The sequence below is a fragment of the Petromyzon marinus genome, unplaced genomic scaffold (assembly GCF_048934315.1).
Source record: "Petromyzon marinus isolate PM22_M1 ecotype Great Lakes invasive population unplaced genomic scaffold, UKy_Petmar_22M1.pri1.0 PM_Scaffold_357, whole genome shotgun sequence".
NCBI classification, from domain to species: domain Eukaryota; kingdom Metazoa; phylum Chordata; class Hyperoartia; order Petromyzontiformes; family Petromyzontidae; genus Petromyzon; species Petromyzon marinus.
Genome location: NW_027423343.1, coordinates 20,001 through 35,000, shown reverse-complemented (window position 1 = coordinate 35,000; position 15,000 = coordinate 20,001). Strand labels below are relative to the sequence as shown.

Sequence of the window (15,000 nt, the reverse complement as noted above, 5' to 3'; positions counted from 1 at the left end):
GTTGATGATGTTGGTGGTGGTGATGGTGATGTTGATGATGTTGGTGGTGGTGATGGTGGTGGTGATGTTGATGATGTTGGTGGTGGTGATGTTGATGATGTTGGTGGTGGTGATGTTGATGTTGATGATGGTGATGTTGATGATGGTGATGTTGATGATGTTGATGGTGATGTTGATGGTGATGATGGTGATGTTGATGTTGTTGATGCTGATGGTGATGTTGATGGTGATGTTGATGGTGATGTTGATGGTGATGTTGATGGTGATGTTGATGGTGATGATGCTGATGGTGATGTTGTTGTTGATGTTGATGTTGTTGGTGATGTTGATGTTGTTGGTGATGTTGATGTTGTTGGTGATGTTGATGTTGTTGGTGATGTTGATGTTGTTGCTGTTGCTGTGTGCCAGGTGATGTGTTGAACATCGATCCATCTCGCTTCTACTCACACCTCTACTCCACGCTCTACCGCATACCCACAGGTACCCCCCCACTACCCCCCACTACCACCCACTACCACTCAACTACCCACCCACTACCCCCCACTACCACCCAACTACCCACCCACTACCCCCCACTACCCACCCACTACCACCCACCACCACCCACAGGTACCTACCCACTACCCCCAACTACCACCCACTACCACTCAACTACCCACCCACTACCCCCCACTGCCCCCCACTACCACTCAACTACCCACCCACTACCACCCACTGCCACCCAACTACCCAGCCACTACCACCCACTACCACCCACAGGTACCCACCCACTATCACCCACTACCACCCACAGGTACCTACCCACTACCACCCACTACCACCCACTACCACCCACTACCACTCAACTACCCACCCACTACCCCCAACTACCACCCACTACCACTCAACTACCCCCCCCCACTACCCCCCCACCACCACCCCACTACCACCCACTACCACTTAACTACCCCCCCACTACCTCCCCCCCACCACCCCCCCACTACCTCCCCCCCACCCACCCCCCACTACCACCCACTACCACTCAACTACCCCCCCCCACTACCCACCCACCACCCCCCCACTACCACCCACTACCACTCAACTACCCACCCACTACCCCCCACTACCACCCACTACCACTCAACTACCCACCCACTACCTCCCCACTACCACCCACTACCCCCCACTACCACTCAACTACCCACCCACTACCTCCCCACTACCACCCACTACCTACCCACTACCACTCAACTACCTCCCCACTACCACCCACTACCTACCCACTACTACTCAACTACCCACCCACTACCCCCCACTACCACCCACTACCACCCACTACCACTTAACTACCCACGCACTACCCCCGATTACCTTCCCACTACCACCCACTACCACTCAACTACCACCACCCACTACCTCCCCACTACCACCCACTACCACCCACTACCACTCAACTACCCCCCACTACCACCCACTACCACCCACTACCCCCCACTACCACCCACTACCACCCACTACCCACCCACTACCCACCCACTACCACCCACTACCCACCCACTACCCACCCACTACCACCCACTACCACTCAACTACCACCACCCACTACCTCCCCACTACCACCCACTACCACCCACTACCACTCAACTACCCCCCACTACCACCCACTACCACCCACTACCACCCACTACCACCCACTACCCCCCACTACCACCCACTACCCACCCACTACCCACCCACTACCCACCCACCACCCCCCCACTACCACCCACTACCACTCAACTACCCACCCACTACCCCCCACTACCACCCACTACCACTCAACTACCCACCCACTACCTCCCCACTACCACCCACTACCCCCCACTACCACTCAACTACCCACCCACTACCTCCCCACTACCACCCACTACCTACCCACTACCACTCAACTACCTCCCCACTACCACCCACTACCTACCCACTACTACTCAACTACCCACCCACTACCCCCCACTACCACCCACTACCACCCACTACCACTTAACTACCCACGCACTACCCCCGATTACCTTCCCACTACCACCCACTACCACTCAACTACCACCACCCACTACCTCCCCACTACCACCCACTACCACCCACTACCACTCAACTACCCCCCACTACCACCCACTACCACCCACTACCCCCCACTACCACCCACTACCACCCACTACCCACCCACTACCCACCCACTACCACCCACTACCCACCCACTACCCACCCACTACCACCCACTACCACTCAACTACCACCACCCACTACCTCCCCACTACCACCCACTACCACCCACTACCACTCAACTACCCCCCACTACCACCCACTACCACCCACTACCACCCACTACCACCCACTACCCCCCACTACCACCCACTACCCACCCACTACCCACCCACACCCACCCACTACCCACCCACTACCACCCACTACCACTTAACTACGCACGCACTACCCCCCCACTACCACCCACTACCACCCACTACCACTCAACTACCCCCCACTACCACCCACTACCACCCACTAACCCCCACTACCACCCACTACCACCCACTACCCACCCACTACCCACCCACTACCACCCACTACCCACCCACTACCCACCCACTACCACCCACTACCACTCAACTACCACCACCCACTACCTCCCCACTACCACCCACTACCACCCACTACCACTCAACTACCCCCCACTACCACCCACTACCACCCACTACCACCCACTACCACCCACTACCCCCCACTACCACCCACTACCCACCCACTACCCACCCACTACCCACCCACTACCCACCCACTACCACCCACTACCACTTAACTACGCACGCACTACCCCCCCACTACCTCCCACTACCACCCACTACCACTCAACTACCCCCCACTACCACCCACTACCACCCACTACCCCCCACTACCACCCACTACCACCCACTACCCACCCACTACCCACCCACTACCACCCACTACCCACCCACTACCCACCCACTACCACCCACTACCACTCAACTACCACCACCCACTACCTCCCCACTACCACCCACTACCACCCACTACCACTCAACTACCCCCCACTACCACCCACTACCACCCACTACCACCCACTACCACCCACTACCCCCCACTACCACCCACTACCCACCCACTACCCACCCACTACCCACCCACTACCCACCCACTACCACCCACTACCACTTAACTACGCACGCACTACCCCCCCACTACCTTCCCACTACCACCCACTACCACTCAACTACCCCCCACTACCACCCACACCACCCACTACCCCCCCACTACCACCCACTACCACCCACTACCCACCCACTACCCACCCACTACCACCCACTACCCACCCACTACCCACCCACTACCACCCACTACCACTCAACTACCACCACCCACTACCTCCCCACTACCACCCACTACCACCCACTACCACTCAACTACCCCCCACTACCACCCACTACCACCCACTACCACCCACTACCACCCACTACCCCCACTACCACCCACTACCCACCCACTACCCACCCACTACCCACCCACTACCCACCCACTACCACCCACTACCACTTAACTACGCACGCACTACCCCCCCACTACCTTCCCACTACCACCCACTACCACTCAACTACCCCCCACTACCACCCACTACCACCCACTACCCCCCACTACCACCCACTACCACCCACTACCCACCCACTACCCACCCACTACCACCCACTACCCACCCACTACCCACCCACTACCACCCACTACCACTCAACTACCACCACCCACTACCTCCCCACTACCACCCACTACCCACCCACTACCACTCAACTACCCCCCACTACCACCCACTACCACCCACTACCACCCACTACCACCCACTACCCCCCACTACCACCCACTACCCACCCACTACCCCCCACTACCCACCCACTACCCACCCACTACCACCCACTACCACTTAACTACGCACGCACTACCCCCCCACTACCTTCCCACTACCACCCACTACCACTCAACTACCCCCCACTACCACCCACTACCACCCACTACCCCCCACTACCACCCACTACCACCCACTACCCACCCACTACCCACCCACTACCACCCACTACCCACCCACTACCCACCCACTACCACCCACTACCACTCAACTACCACCACCCACTACCTCCCCACTACCACCCACTACCACCCACTACCACTCAACTACCCCCCACTACCACCCACTACCACCCACTACCACCCACTACCACCCACTACCCCCCACTACCACCCACTACCCACCCACTTACCCACCCACTACCCACCCACTACCCACCCACTACCACCCACTACCACTTACTACGCACGCACTACCCCCCCACTACCTTCCCACTACCACCCACTACCACTCAACTACCCCCCACTACCACCCACTACCACCCACTAAAAATAACCCCCCACTACCACCCACTACCACCCACTACCCACCCACTACCCACCCACTACCACCCACTACCCACCCACTACCCACCCACTACCACCCACTACCACTCAACTACCACCACCCACTACCTCCCCACTACCACCCACTACCACCCACTACCACTCAACTACCCCCCACTACCACCCACTACCACCCACTACCACCCACTACCACCCACTACCCCCCACTACCACCCACTACCCACCCACTACCCACCCACTACCCACCCACTACCCACCCACTACCACCCACTACCACTTAACTACGCACGCACTACCCCCCCACTACCTTCCCACTACCACCCACTACCACTCAACTACCCCCCACTACCACCCACTACCACCCACTACCCCCCACTACCACCCACTACCACCCACTACCCACCCACTACCCACCCACTACCACCCACTACCCACCCACTACCCACCCACTACCACCCACTACCACTCAACTACCACCACCCACTACCTCCCCACTACCACCCACTACCACCCACTACCACTCAACTACCCCCCACTACCACCCACTACCACCCACTACCACCCACTACCACCCACTACCCCCCACTACCACCCACTACCCACCCACTACCCACCCACTACCCACCCACTACCCACCCACTACCACCCACTACCACTTAACTACGCACGCACTACCCCCCCACTACCTTCCCACTACCACCCACTACCACTCAACTACCCCCCACTACCACCCACTACCACCCACTACCCCCCACTACCACCCACTACCACCCACTACCCACCCACTACCCACCCACTACCACCCACTACCCACCCACTACCCACCCACTACCACCCACTACCACTCAACTACCACCACCCACTACCTCCCCACTACCACCCACTACCACCCACTACCACTCAACTACCCCCCACTACCACCCACTACCACCCACTACCACCCACTACCACCCACTACCCCCCACTACCACCCACTACCCACCCACTACCCACCCACTACCCACCCACTACCCACCCACTACCACCCACTACCACTTAACTACGCACGCACTACCCCCCCACTACCTTCCCACTACCACCCACTACCACTCAACTACCCCCCACTACCACCCACTACCACCCACTACCCCCCACTACCACCCACTACCACCCACTACCCACCCACTACCCACCCACTACCACCCACTACCCACCCACTACCCACCCACTACCACCCACTACCACTCAACTACCACCACCCACTACCTCCCCACTACCACCCACTACCACCCACTACCACTCAACTACCCCCCACTACCACCCACTACCACCCACTACCACCCACTACCACCCACTACCCCCCACTACCACCCACTACCCACCCACTACCCCCCACTACCCACCCACTACCCACCCACTACCACCCACTACCACTTAACTACGCACGCACTACCCCCCCATTACCTTCCCACTACCACCCACTACCACTCAACTACCCCCCACTACCACCCACTACCACCCACTACCCCCCACTACCACCCACTACCCACCCACTACCCACCCACTACCCACCCACTACCCACCCACTACCACCCACTACCACTTAACTACGCACGCACTACCCCCCCACTACCCCCCACTACCACCCACTACCACCCACTACCACCCACTACCACCCACTACCACCCACTACCACCCACTACCCCCCACTACCACCCACTACCCACCCACTACCCCCCACTACCCACCCACTACCCACCCACTACCACCCACTACCACTTAACTACGCACGCACTACCCCCCCATTACCTTCCCACTACCACCCACTGCCACTTAACTACCCCCCTACTACCTCCCCTCCACCCCCCCCCACCACCACCACCCCCCCACCACCACCCCCCCTCCACCCCCCCCCCCCCCACCACCACACCCCCCACCACCACCCCCCCACCACAGGCAGCAGCTGTGACGTGCGCCTGCTGCTGAGCTGTGTGGACACGGCGTTGCTCCGCCGCCGGCGTCAGGTGGCTCAGAGCGTGGCCCAGGCCTTTGGCAAGCGGCTGGCCACGCTGGGCCTGCACCTGGGCCCTCACGGGGCCCTGGGCGCGCTCACCAGCACCCGAGCTCTCCTCCTGGTGAGGCTAGCCCCTCACCAACACGCTCACCAACTCGCTCACCAGCTCACCAACTCGCTCACCAGCACGCTCACCACAGACACGCTCACCACAGACACGCTCACCAGCTCACCGGCACGCTCACTGGCACGCTCACCAGCTCACCGACACCCTCACCGACACGCTCACCAGCTCACCAGCACGCTCACCAACACGCTCACCAACTCACCACCTCGCTCACCACCTCGCTCACCAACACGCTCACCAACTCACCAGCACGCTCACAAACACGCTCACCAACTCACCACCACGCTCACCAACACGCTCACCAACTCACCACCACCCTCACCACCTCGCTCACCCCGTGTGCCCGCTCCAGGCGTTCCCGGCCAGTGCCGTGTTGTTGGACAGCGACTCTGGCGGCTCGGGCTGCTACCTGCCCCTGGCAGAGCATCCTGAGCAGTGCCGAGCACACCGCACGGCATTGTGGGAGCTGCACCTCCTCGCCGTGAGTAGCCGCAGACCCCTCGTCATCATCGTCGTCGTCATGATCATCGTCATGATCGTCGTCATCATCATCATCATCATCGTCATGATCATCGTCGGCGTCACCATCGTCGTCATGATCATCGTCAGCATTGTCATCGTCATGAGCATCATCGTCATCATGATCATCATCATCATCGTCATGATCATCGTCATCGTCGTCATGATCATCGTCATCGTCGTCATGATCATCGTCATCGTCGTCATGATCATCGTCATCGTCGTCATGATCATCATCATGATCGTCGTCATGATCATCGTCATCGTCGTCATGATCATCGTCGGCGTCACCATCGTCATGAGCATCATCATCATCGTCGTCATGATCATCGTCGGCGTCGTCATCATCGTCATGATCATCGTCAGCGTCATCATCAGCAGCAGCATCGGCATCATCAACAGCATCATCATCACCGTCATCAGCATCACGTCATTATCAACAGCAGCATCGTCATCATCAGCATCATCATCAGCATCAGCAGCCGTCACTACGACCCTGACCCACGTCACTGTGTGTGAGTGTGTCACTGTGTGTGTGTGTGTCACTGTGTGTGTCACACTCACTGTGTGTGTCACTGTGTGTGTCAATGTGTGTGTGTCACTGTGTGTGTGTCACTGTGTGTGTCAATGTGTGTGTGTCACTGTGTGTGTGTCACTGTGTGTGTGAGTGTGTCACTGTGTGTGTCACACTCACTGTGTGTGTCACACTGTGTGTGTCAATGTGTGTGTGTGTCACACTGTGTGTGTGTGTCACTGTGTGTGTGTGAGTGTGTCACTGTGTGTGTCACTGTGTGTGTCACACTCACTGTGTGTGTCACACTGTGTGTGTCAATGTGTGTGTGTCACACTGTGTGTGTGTGTCACTGTGTGTGTGTGAGTGTGTCACTGTGTGTGTCACACTCACTGTGTGTGTGTCACTGTGTGTGTCAATGTGTGTGTGTGTGTCACACTGTGTGTGTGTGTCACTGTGTGTGTGTGAGTGTGTCACTGTGTGTGTCACACTCACTGTGTGTGTGTCACTGTGTGTGTCACTGTGTGTGTGTGTCACACTGTGTGTCACTGTGTGTGTGTGAGTGTGTCACTGTGTGTGTCACACTCACTGTGTGTGTGTCACTGTGTGTGTCAATGTGTGTGTGTGTGTGTCACACTGTGTGTGTGTGTCACTGTGTGTGTGTGAGTGTGTCACTGTGTGTGTCACACTCACTGTGTGTGTGTCACACTGTGTGTGACACTGTGTGTGTGTCACACTCACTGTGTGTGTCACACTCACTGTGTGTGTGTCACACTGTGTGTGACACTGTGTGTGTGTCACACTCACTGTGTGTGTCACACTCACTGTGTGTGTGTCACACTGTGTGTGACACTGTGTGTGTGTCACACTCACTGTGTGTGTCACACTCACACTGTGTGTGTCACACTGTGTGTATCACTGTGTGTGTGTGTCACACTGTGTGTGTGTCACACTGTGTGTGACACTGTGTGTGTGTTACACTCACTGTGTGTGTCACTGTGTGTGTCACTGTGTGTGTCACACTCACTGTGTGTGTGTGTCACTGTGTGTGTCACTGTGTGTGTCACACTCACTGTGTGTGTGTGTCACTGTGTGTGTCACTGTGTGTGTCACACTCACTGTGTGTGTGTCCCAGGGTCACTACCACCCCGCTGTGTCTCAAGTGGCTCTCCACTTGCTCCAGGGAGTTCCCATGGAGGGGAGGGGCTCCCTCCCCCACTCGCTGACCCGCCGGTCAGTAAACAACAACAATAACAACAACAATAATAACAATAACAACAACAACATCAATAATAACATCTATAACAACAATAATAACAATAACAACAACAACAATAATAACAATAACATCAACAACAACAATAACAATAATAACAACATAATCAATAATAACATCAATAACATCAATAACAACATCAATAACATCAACAATAACATCAATAACAACAACAATAATAACAATAACATAATCATCAATAATAACAACAATAACATCATCTATAACAACAATAATAACAATAACAACATCATCAATAACATCAATAACAACAATAATAACAACAACATCAACAACAACAACATCAACAACAACATCATCATCAATAATAACATCAATAATAACATCAATAACATAAATAACAACATCATCAATAACAACAATAACAACATCATCAATAACATCATCTATAACAACAATTACAAAATCAATAACAACAACAATAATAACATCATAATCAATAACAACATCATCAATAACAACAATAACATCATCTATAATAACATCATAATCAATAACATCATCAATAACAACATCAATAATAACAACAACAATAACATCAATAATAAAAATATCAATAACATCATCAATAACATCAATAACAACATCATCTATAACAACATCAATAACAACATCAATAACAACAACATCATCAATAATAACATCAATAACAACATCAATAACAACAACATCATCAATAATAACATCAATAACAACAATAACAACATCATCTATAACAACAACATCGTCAATAATAACATCAATAACAACAATAACAACATCATCTATAACAACAACATCATCAATAATAACATCAATAACAACATCAATAACAACAACATCATCAATAATAACATCAATAACAACATCAATAACAACAACATCATCAATAATAACATCAATAACAACAATAACAACATCAATAACAACATCAATAACATCAATAATAACAACATCAATAACAACAATAACAACATCAATATCAATAACAACATCAATAACATCAATAACAAGCAATAACAACAATAACAACATCAATAACAGCATCAATAACAACAATAACAACATCTATAACAATAACATCAATAACAACATCATCAATAACAACATCATCAATAACAACATCAATAACAACAATTAGAACATCAATAACAACAACATCAATAACAACAATAACAACATCACCATCAACAACAGCAACACAATCACCATCAACAACATCACCATCAACAACATCACCAACATCATCACCACCATCACCAACATCAACACAATCACCAATATCACTAACATCACTACCAATACCATGGTAGTAGTTATGGTGATGATGGTGGTGATGGTAATGGTGTTGATGATGTTGATGGTGATGATGATGGTGGTGGTGGTGATGATGATGATGGTGGTGATGGTGATAATGATGGTGATGTTGATGGTGATGTTGATGGTGATTATGGTGTTGTTGATGTTGTTGATGATGATGATAAATGATGGTGTTGTTGATGTTGTTGATGATGTTGATGTTGTTGATGGTGATGATGTTGATGATGGTGATGTTGTTGTTGATGATGTTGGTGTTGTTGTTGATGGTGATTATGGTGTTGATGATGTTGATGATGATGATAATGATGGTGTTGTTGATGTTGATGTTGTTGATGGTGATAATGTTGATGATGGTGATGTTGTTGTTGTTGATGATGTTGTTGTTGATGATGTTGATGATGTTGTTGTTGATGATGTTGATGATGTTGTTGTTGATGATGTTGTTGATGTTGTTGTTGTTGATGTTGTTGTTGATGATGTTGATGTTGTTGATGGTGATAATGTTGATGATGGTGATGTTGTTGTTGTTGATGATGTTGTTGTTGTTGTTGATGATGATGATGTTGATGTTGTTGATGATGTTGATGTTGATGATGTTGTTGATGTTGTTGATGATGTTGTTGTTGATGATGTTGTTGATGTTGTTGATGATGTTGTTGTTGTTGTTGATGATGATGATGTTGTTGTTGATGTTGATGATGTTGTTGTTGATGATGTTGATGATGTTGTTGATGATGTTGTTGATGTTGTTGTTGTTGTGCCCCAGGACCCCTGTGGAGTTGTTTGACGACTTCAACCCGGGCCGGATGACTTTCAACCCTCCTGTGCAGAGCACCGCTCCCTCCAGAAAGGTGACACACACAGTGACACACACAGTGACACACACAGTGTGACTCACACACACACACAGTGTGACACACACAGTGTGACACACACACACAGTGTGACACACTGTGTGTGACACACACACACACAGTGTGACACACACACACAGTGACACACACAGTGACACACACAGTGACACACACACAGTGACATACACAGTGACACACACACACAGTGACACACACAGTGACACACACACAGTGACACACACAGTGACACACACAGTGACACACACAGTGACACACACACAGTGACACACACAGTGACACACACAGTGACACACACAGTGACACACACACAGTGACACACAGTGACACACACAGTGACACACACACAGTGACACACACAGTGACACACACAGTGACACACACACAGTGACACACAAACACAGTGACACACACAGTGACACACACACAGTGACACACACACAGTGACACACACAGTGTGACACACACAGTGTGACACACACATAGTGACACACACACAGTGTGACTTGCACACAGTGACACACACACAGTGACACACACACAGTGACACACACACAGTGTGACACACACAGTGACACACACACAGTGACACACAGTGACACACACACACAGTGACACACAGTGACACACACACAGTGACACACAGTGACACACACACACAGTGACACACACAGTGACACACACAGTGACACACACACACAGTGACACACACAGTGACACACACAGTGACACACACACAGTGACACACAGTGACACACACACAGTGACACACACAGTGACACACACACAGTGACACACACAGTGACACACACACACAGTGACACACACACACAGTGACACACAGTGACACACACACACAGTGACACACACAGTGACACACACACAGTGACACACACAGTGACACACACAGTGTGACACACACACACAGTGACACACACACAGTGTGATACACACAGTGACACACACACAGTGACACACACAGTGTGACACACACACACAGTGACACACACACAGTGTGACACACACAGTGACACACACAGTGACACACAGTGACACACACAGTGACACACACACAGTGACACACACAGTGACACACATACACACAGTGACACACACACACAGTGACACACACACAGTGACACACACAGTGACACACACAGTGTGACACACACAGTGACACACACAGTGACACACACACAGTGACACACACACAGTGTGACACACACACAGTGACACACACACACACACAGTGACACACACAGTGACACACACAGTGACACACACACAGTGTGACACACACAGTGACAAACACAGTGACACACACACAGTGACACACACACAGTGACACAGTGACACACACACAGTGACACACACACACAGTGACACACAGTGACACACACACAGTGACACACACACAGTGACACACACAGTGACACACACACACAGTGACACACACAGTGTGACACACACAGTGTGACACACACAGTGTGACACACACACAGTGTGACACACACAGTGTGACACACACACAGTGTGACACACACACAGTGTGACACACACAGTGACACACACAGTGACACACACACACAGTGTGACACACACACACACAGTGTGACACACATAGTGGCACACACACAGTGACACACACACAGTGTGACACACACAGTGACACACACACACAGTGTAACACACACACAGTGTGACACACATAGTGACACACACACAGTGACACACACACACAGTGTGACACACACATTGTCACACACACACAGTGTGACACACACACAGTGTGACACACACAGTGACACACACAGTGTGACACACACACACAGTGTGACACACACACAGTGACACACACACAGTGACACACACACAGTGTGACACACACAGTGACACACACAGTGTGACACACACACACAGTGACACACACACAGTGACACACACACAGTGTGACACACACACAGTGACACACACACACAGTGTGACACACACACAGTGACACACACACAGTGTACACACACACACAGTGTGACACACACACACACAGTGTGACACACACACAGTGACACACACACAGTGACACACACACACAGTGACACACACACAGTGACACACACACAGTGACACACACACACAGTGACACTCACACAGTGACACACACACAGTGACACACACAGTGATACACACACACAGTGACACACACAGTGACACACACAGTGACACACACACAGTGACACACACACACACAGTGACACACACAGTGACACACACACAGTGACACACACAGTGACACACACACAGTGACACACACACACACAGTGACACACACACAGTGACACACACACAGTGACACACACACACAGTGACACACACACACAGTGACACACACACACACACACACAGTGACACACACACACAGTGACACACACACACAGTGACACTCACACACAGTGACACACACACAGTGACACACACACAGTGACACACACACAGTGACACACACACAGTGACACACACACACAGTGACACTCACACAGTGACACTCACACAGTGACACACACACAGTGACACACACACAGTGATACACACACACAGTGACACACACAGTGACACACACAGTGACACACACACAGTGACACACACACACAGTGACACACACAGTGACACACACACACAGTGACACACACAGTGACACAACAACAACAACAACAACCGCCATTCGCCACTAAGTGGCGGTGACGTCACCACGACGCTTGTGCCAGGCTATGTGCACCCTGAGGCCACGTGAAGTGTCGAACGCCCGCTGGCAGGAGGTCACGGGGCAGACCCAGGTGCCACGGGTCGACTGACTGAGATGACTGGCTGATGCACCACCTGTGCCCCCTACTGTGCCAACCTGCTGTGCTTTAGCCACCCGGCGCTCCGCTCGCTGTTGTGAGCGTCGCTCCTCCGCCCTCCGTTGTTGTTGGAGGGCGACTGCCTCCAACTGCCCAGTAGCATCCTTCACGAGCCTCCTCCACAGAGGCCGATCTTGACACCGCTGGTACCAGTCATCGGCAAGTCCACTCAGCTCCGCGTCCTCCTGTACCACATCACTCCATCTCTTCTCTAGCCCGTGCCGCGCCCGCTTAGCCCCCTCAATCCGGCCAAACAAAAGCTGTTTCGGCATGCGGTGGCTGGGCATGCGGGCTACATGACCCAGCCATCGCAGCCTTGCCTGCCGGAGGAGCTCACCGATGGGACCCTGCCCAGATCTTTCAAGGATTTGTGAGCTCCTCACACAATCCAGTCTGGTTAAACCCAGGATGGATCGTAGGCAGGTCAGCCTAAATGTTTCTAACCGGCGAAGATGTTCCATTAGGGGGGTCCACGTTTCGCAAGCGTAGAGAAGGGAGGGAATGACCGTGGCCGAGAAGACCTGAAGCTTAGTGCGGAGCGACAGACCAGGTAGCTTCCACACAGCGTTACGCAACCGATGAAAAGATATTGCCGCTCGACTGATTCGGAGTGAGACCTCTGCTGTTAAACTGGAGCCAGTCATAAGCACACTGCCCAGGTATGGGAAACTCTCCACTCTCTCCACAACTGCCCCATCACCGATTGGGAGTTGTGGGGGTGGAGTGTCCGATGGTACAAAATACCCAGGCAGGTGCTTAGTTTTGGTGGGGCTGATGGTAAGGCCCCACCTCTTAGTGGCACGCTCCAGTCTCAGCAGCAGCGTCTCCAACTCCTCCTCTGACTGAGCAGCTATTACCAAGTCATCAGCATACATAACGTGGTTGAGCAATAGGGAGCCATCCCTTGACCGCACCCGGGCATCGATTAGCCTCCCATTATATCTGTACCATATGGAGATTCCCCCGGTACAGTGACACACACACAGTGACACACACACAGTGACACACACACACACAGTGACACACACAGTGTACACACACACACACAGTGACA

The 15,000-nt window shown here is 52.4% G+C and overlaps 1 protein-coding gene across 1 annotated transcript in view; it reads left to right on the top strand.

The window, feature by feature from the left end:
• Nucleotides 1-15,000, top strand: part of LOC142923241 (nucleolar complex protein 3 homolog) — a 73,585-nt gene that overhangs the window by 58,188 nt on the left and 397 nt on the right. The window contains exons 15-19 of the mRNA XM_076064178.1: nt 409-480; nt 6,367-6,545; nt 6,904-7,032; nt 8,717-8,814; nt 10,944-11,028. Of these exons, the coding sequence (XP_075920293.1) occupies nt 409-480; nt 6,367-6,545; nt 6,904-7,032; nt 8,717-8,814; nt 10,944-11,028 (563 nt within the window). The remainder of the gene's footprint in view (nt 1-408; nt 481-6,366; nt 6,546-6,903; nt 7,033-8,716; nt 8,815-10,943; nt 11,029-15,000) is intronic.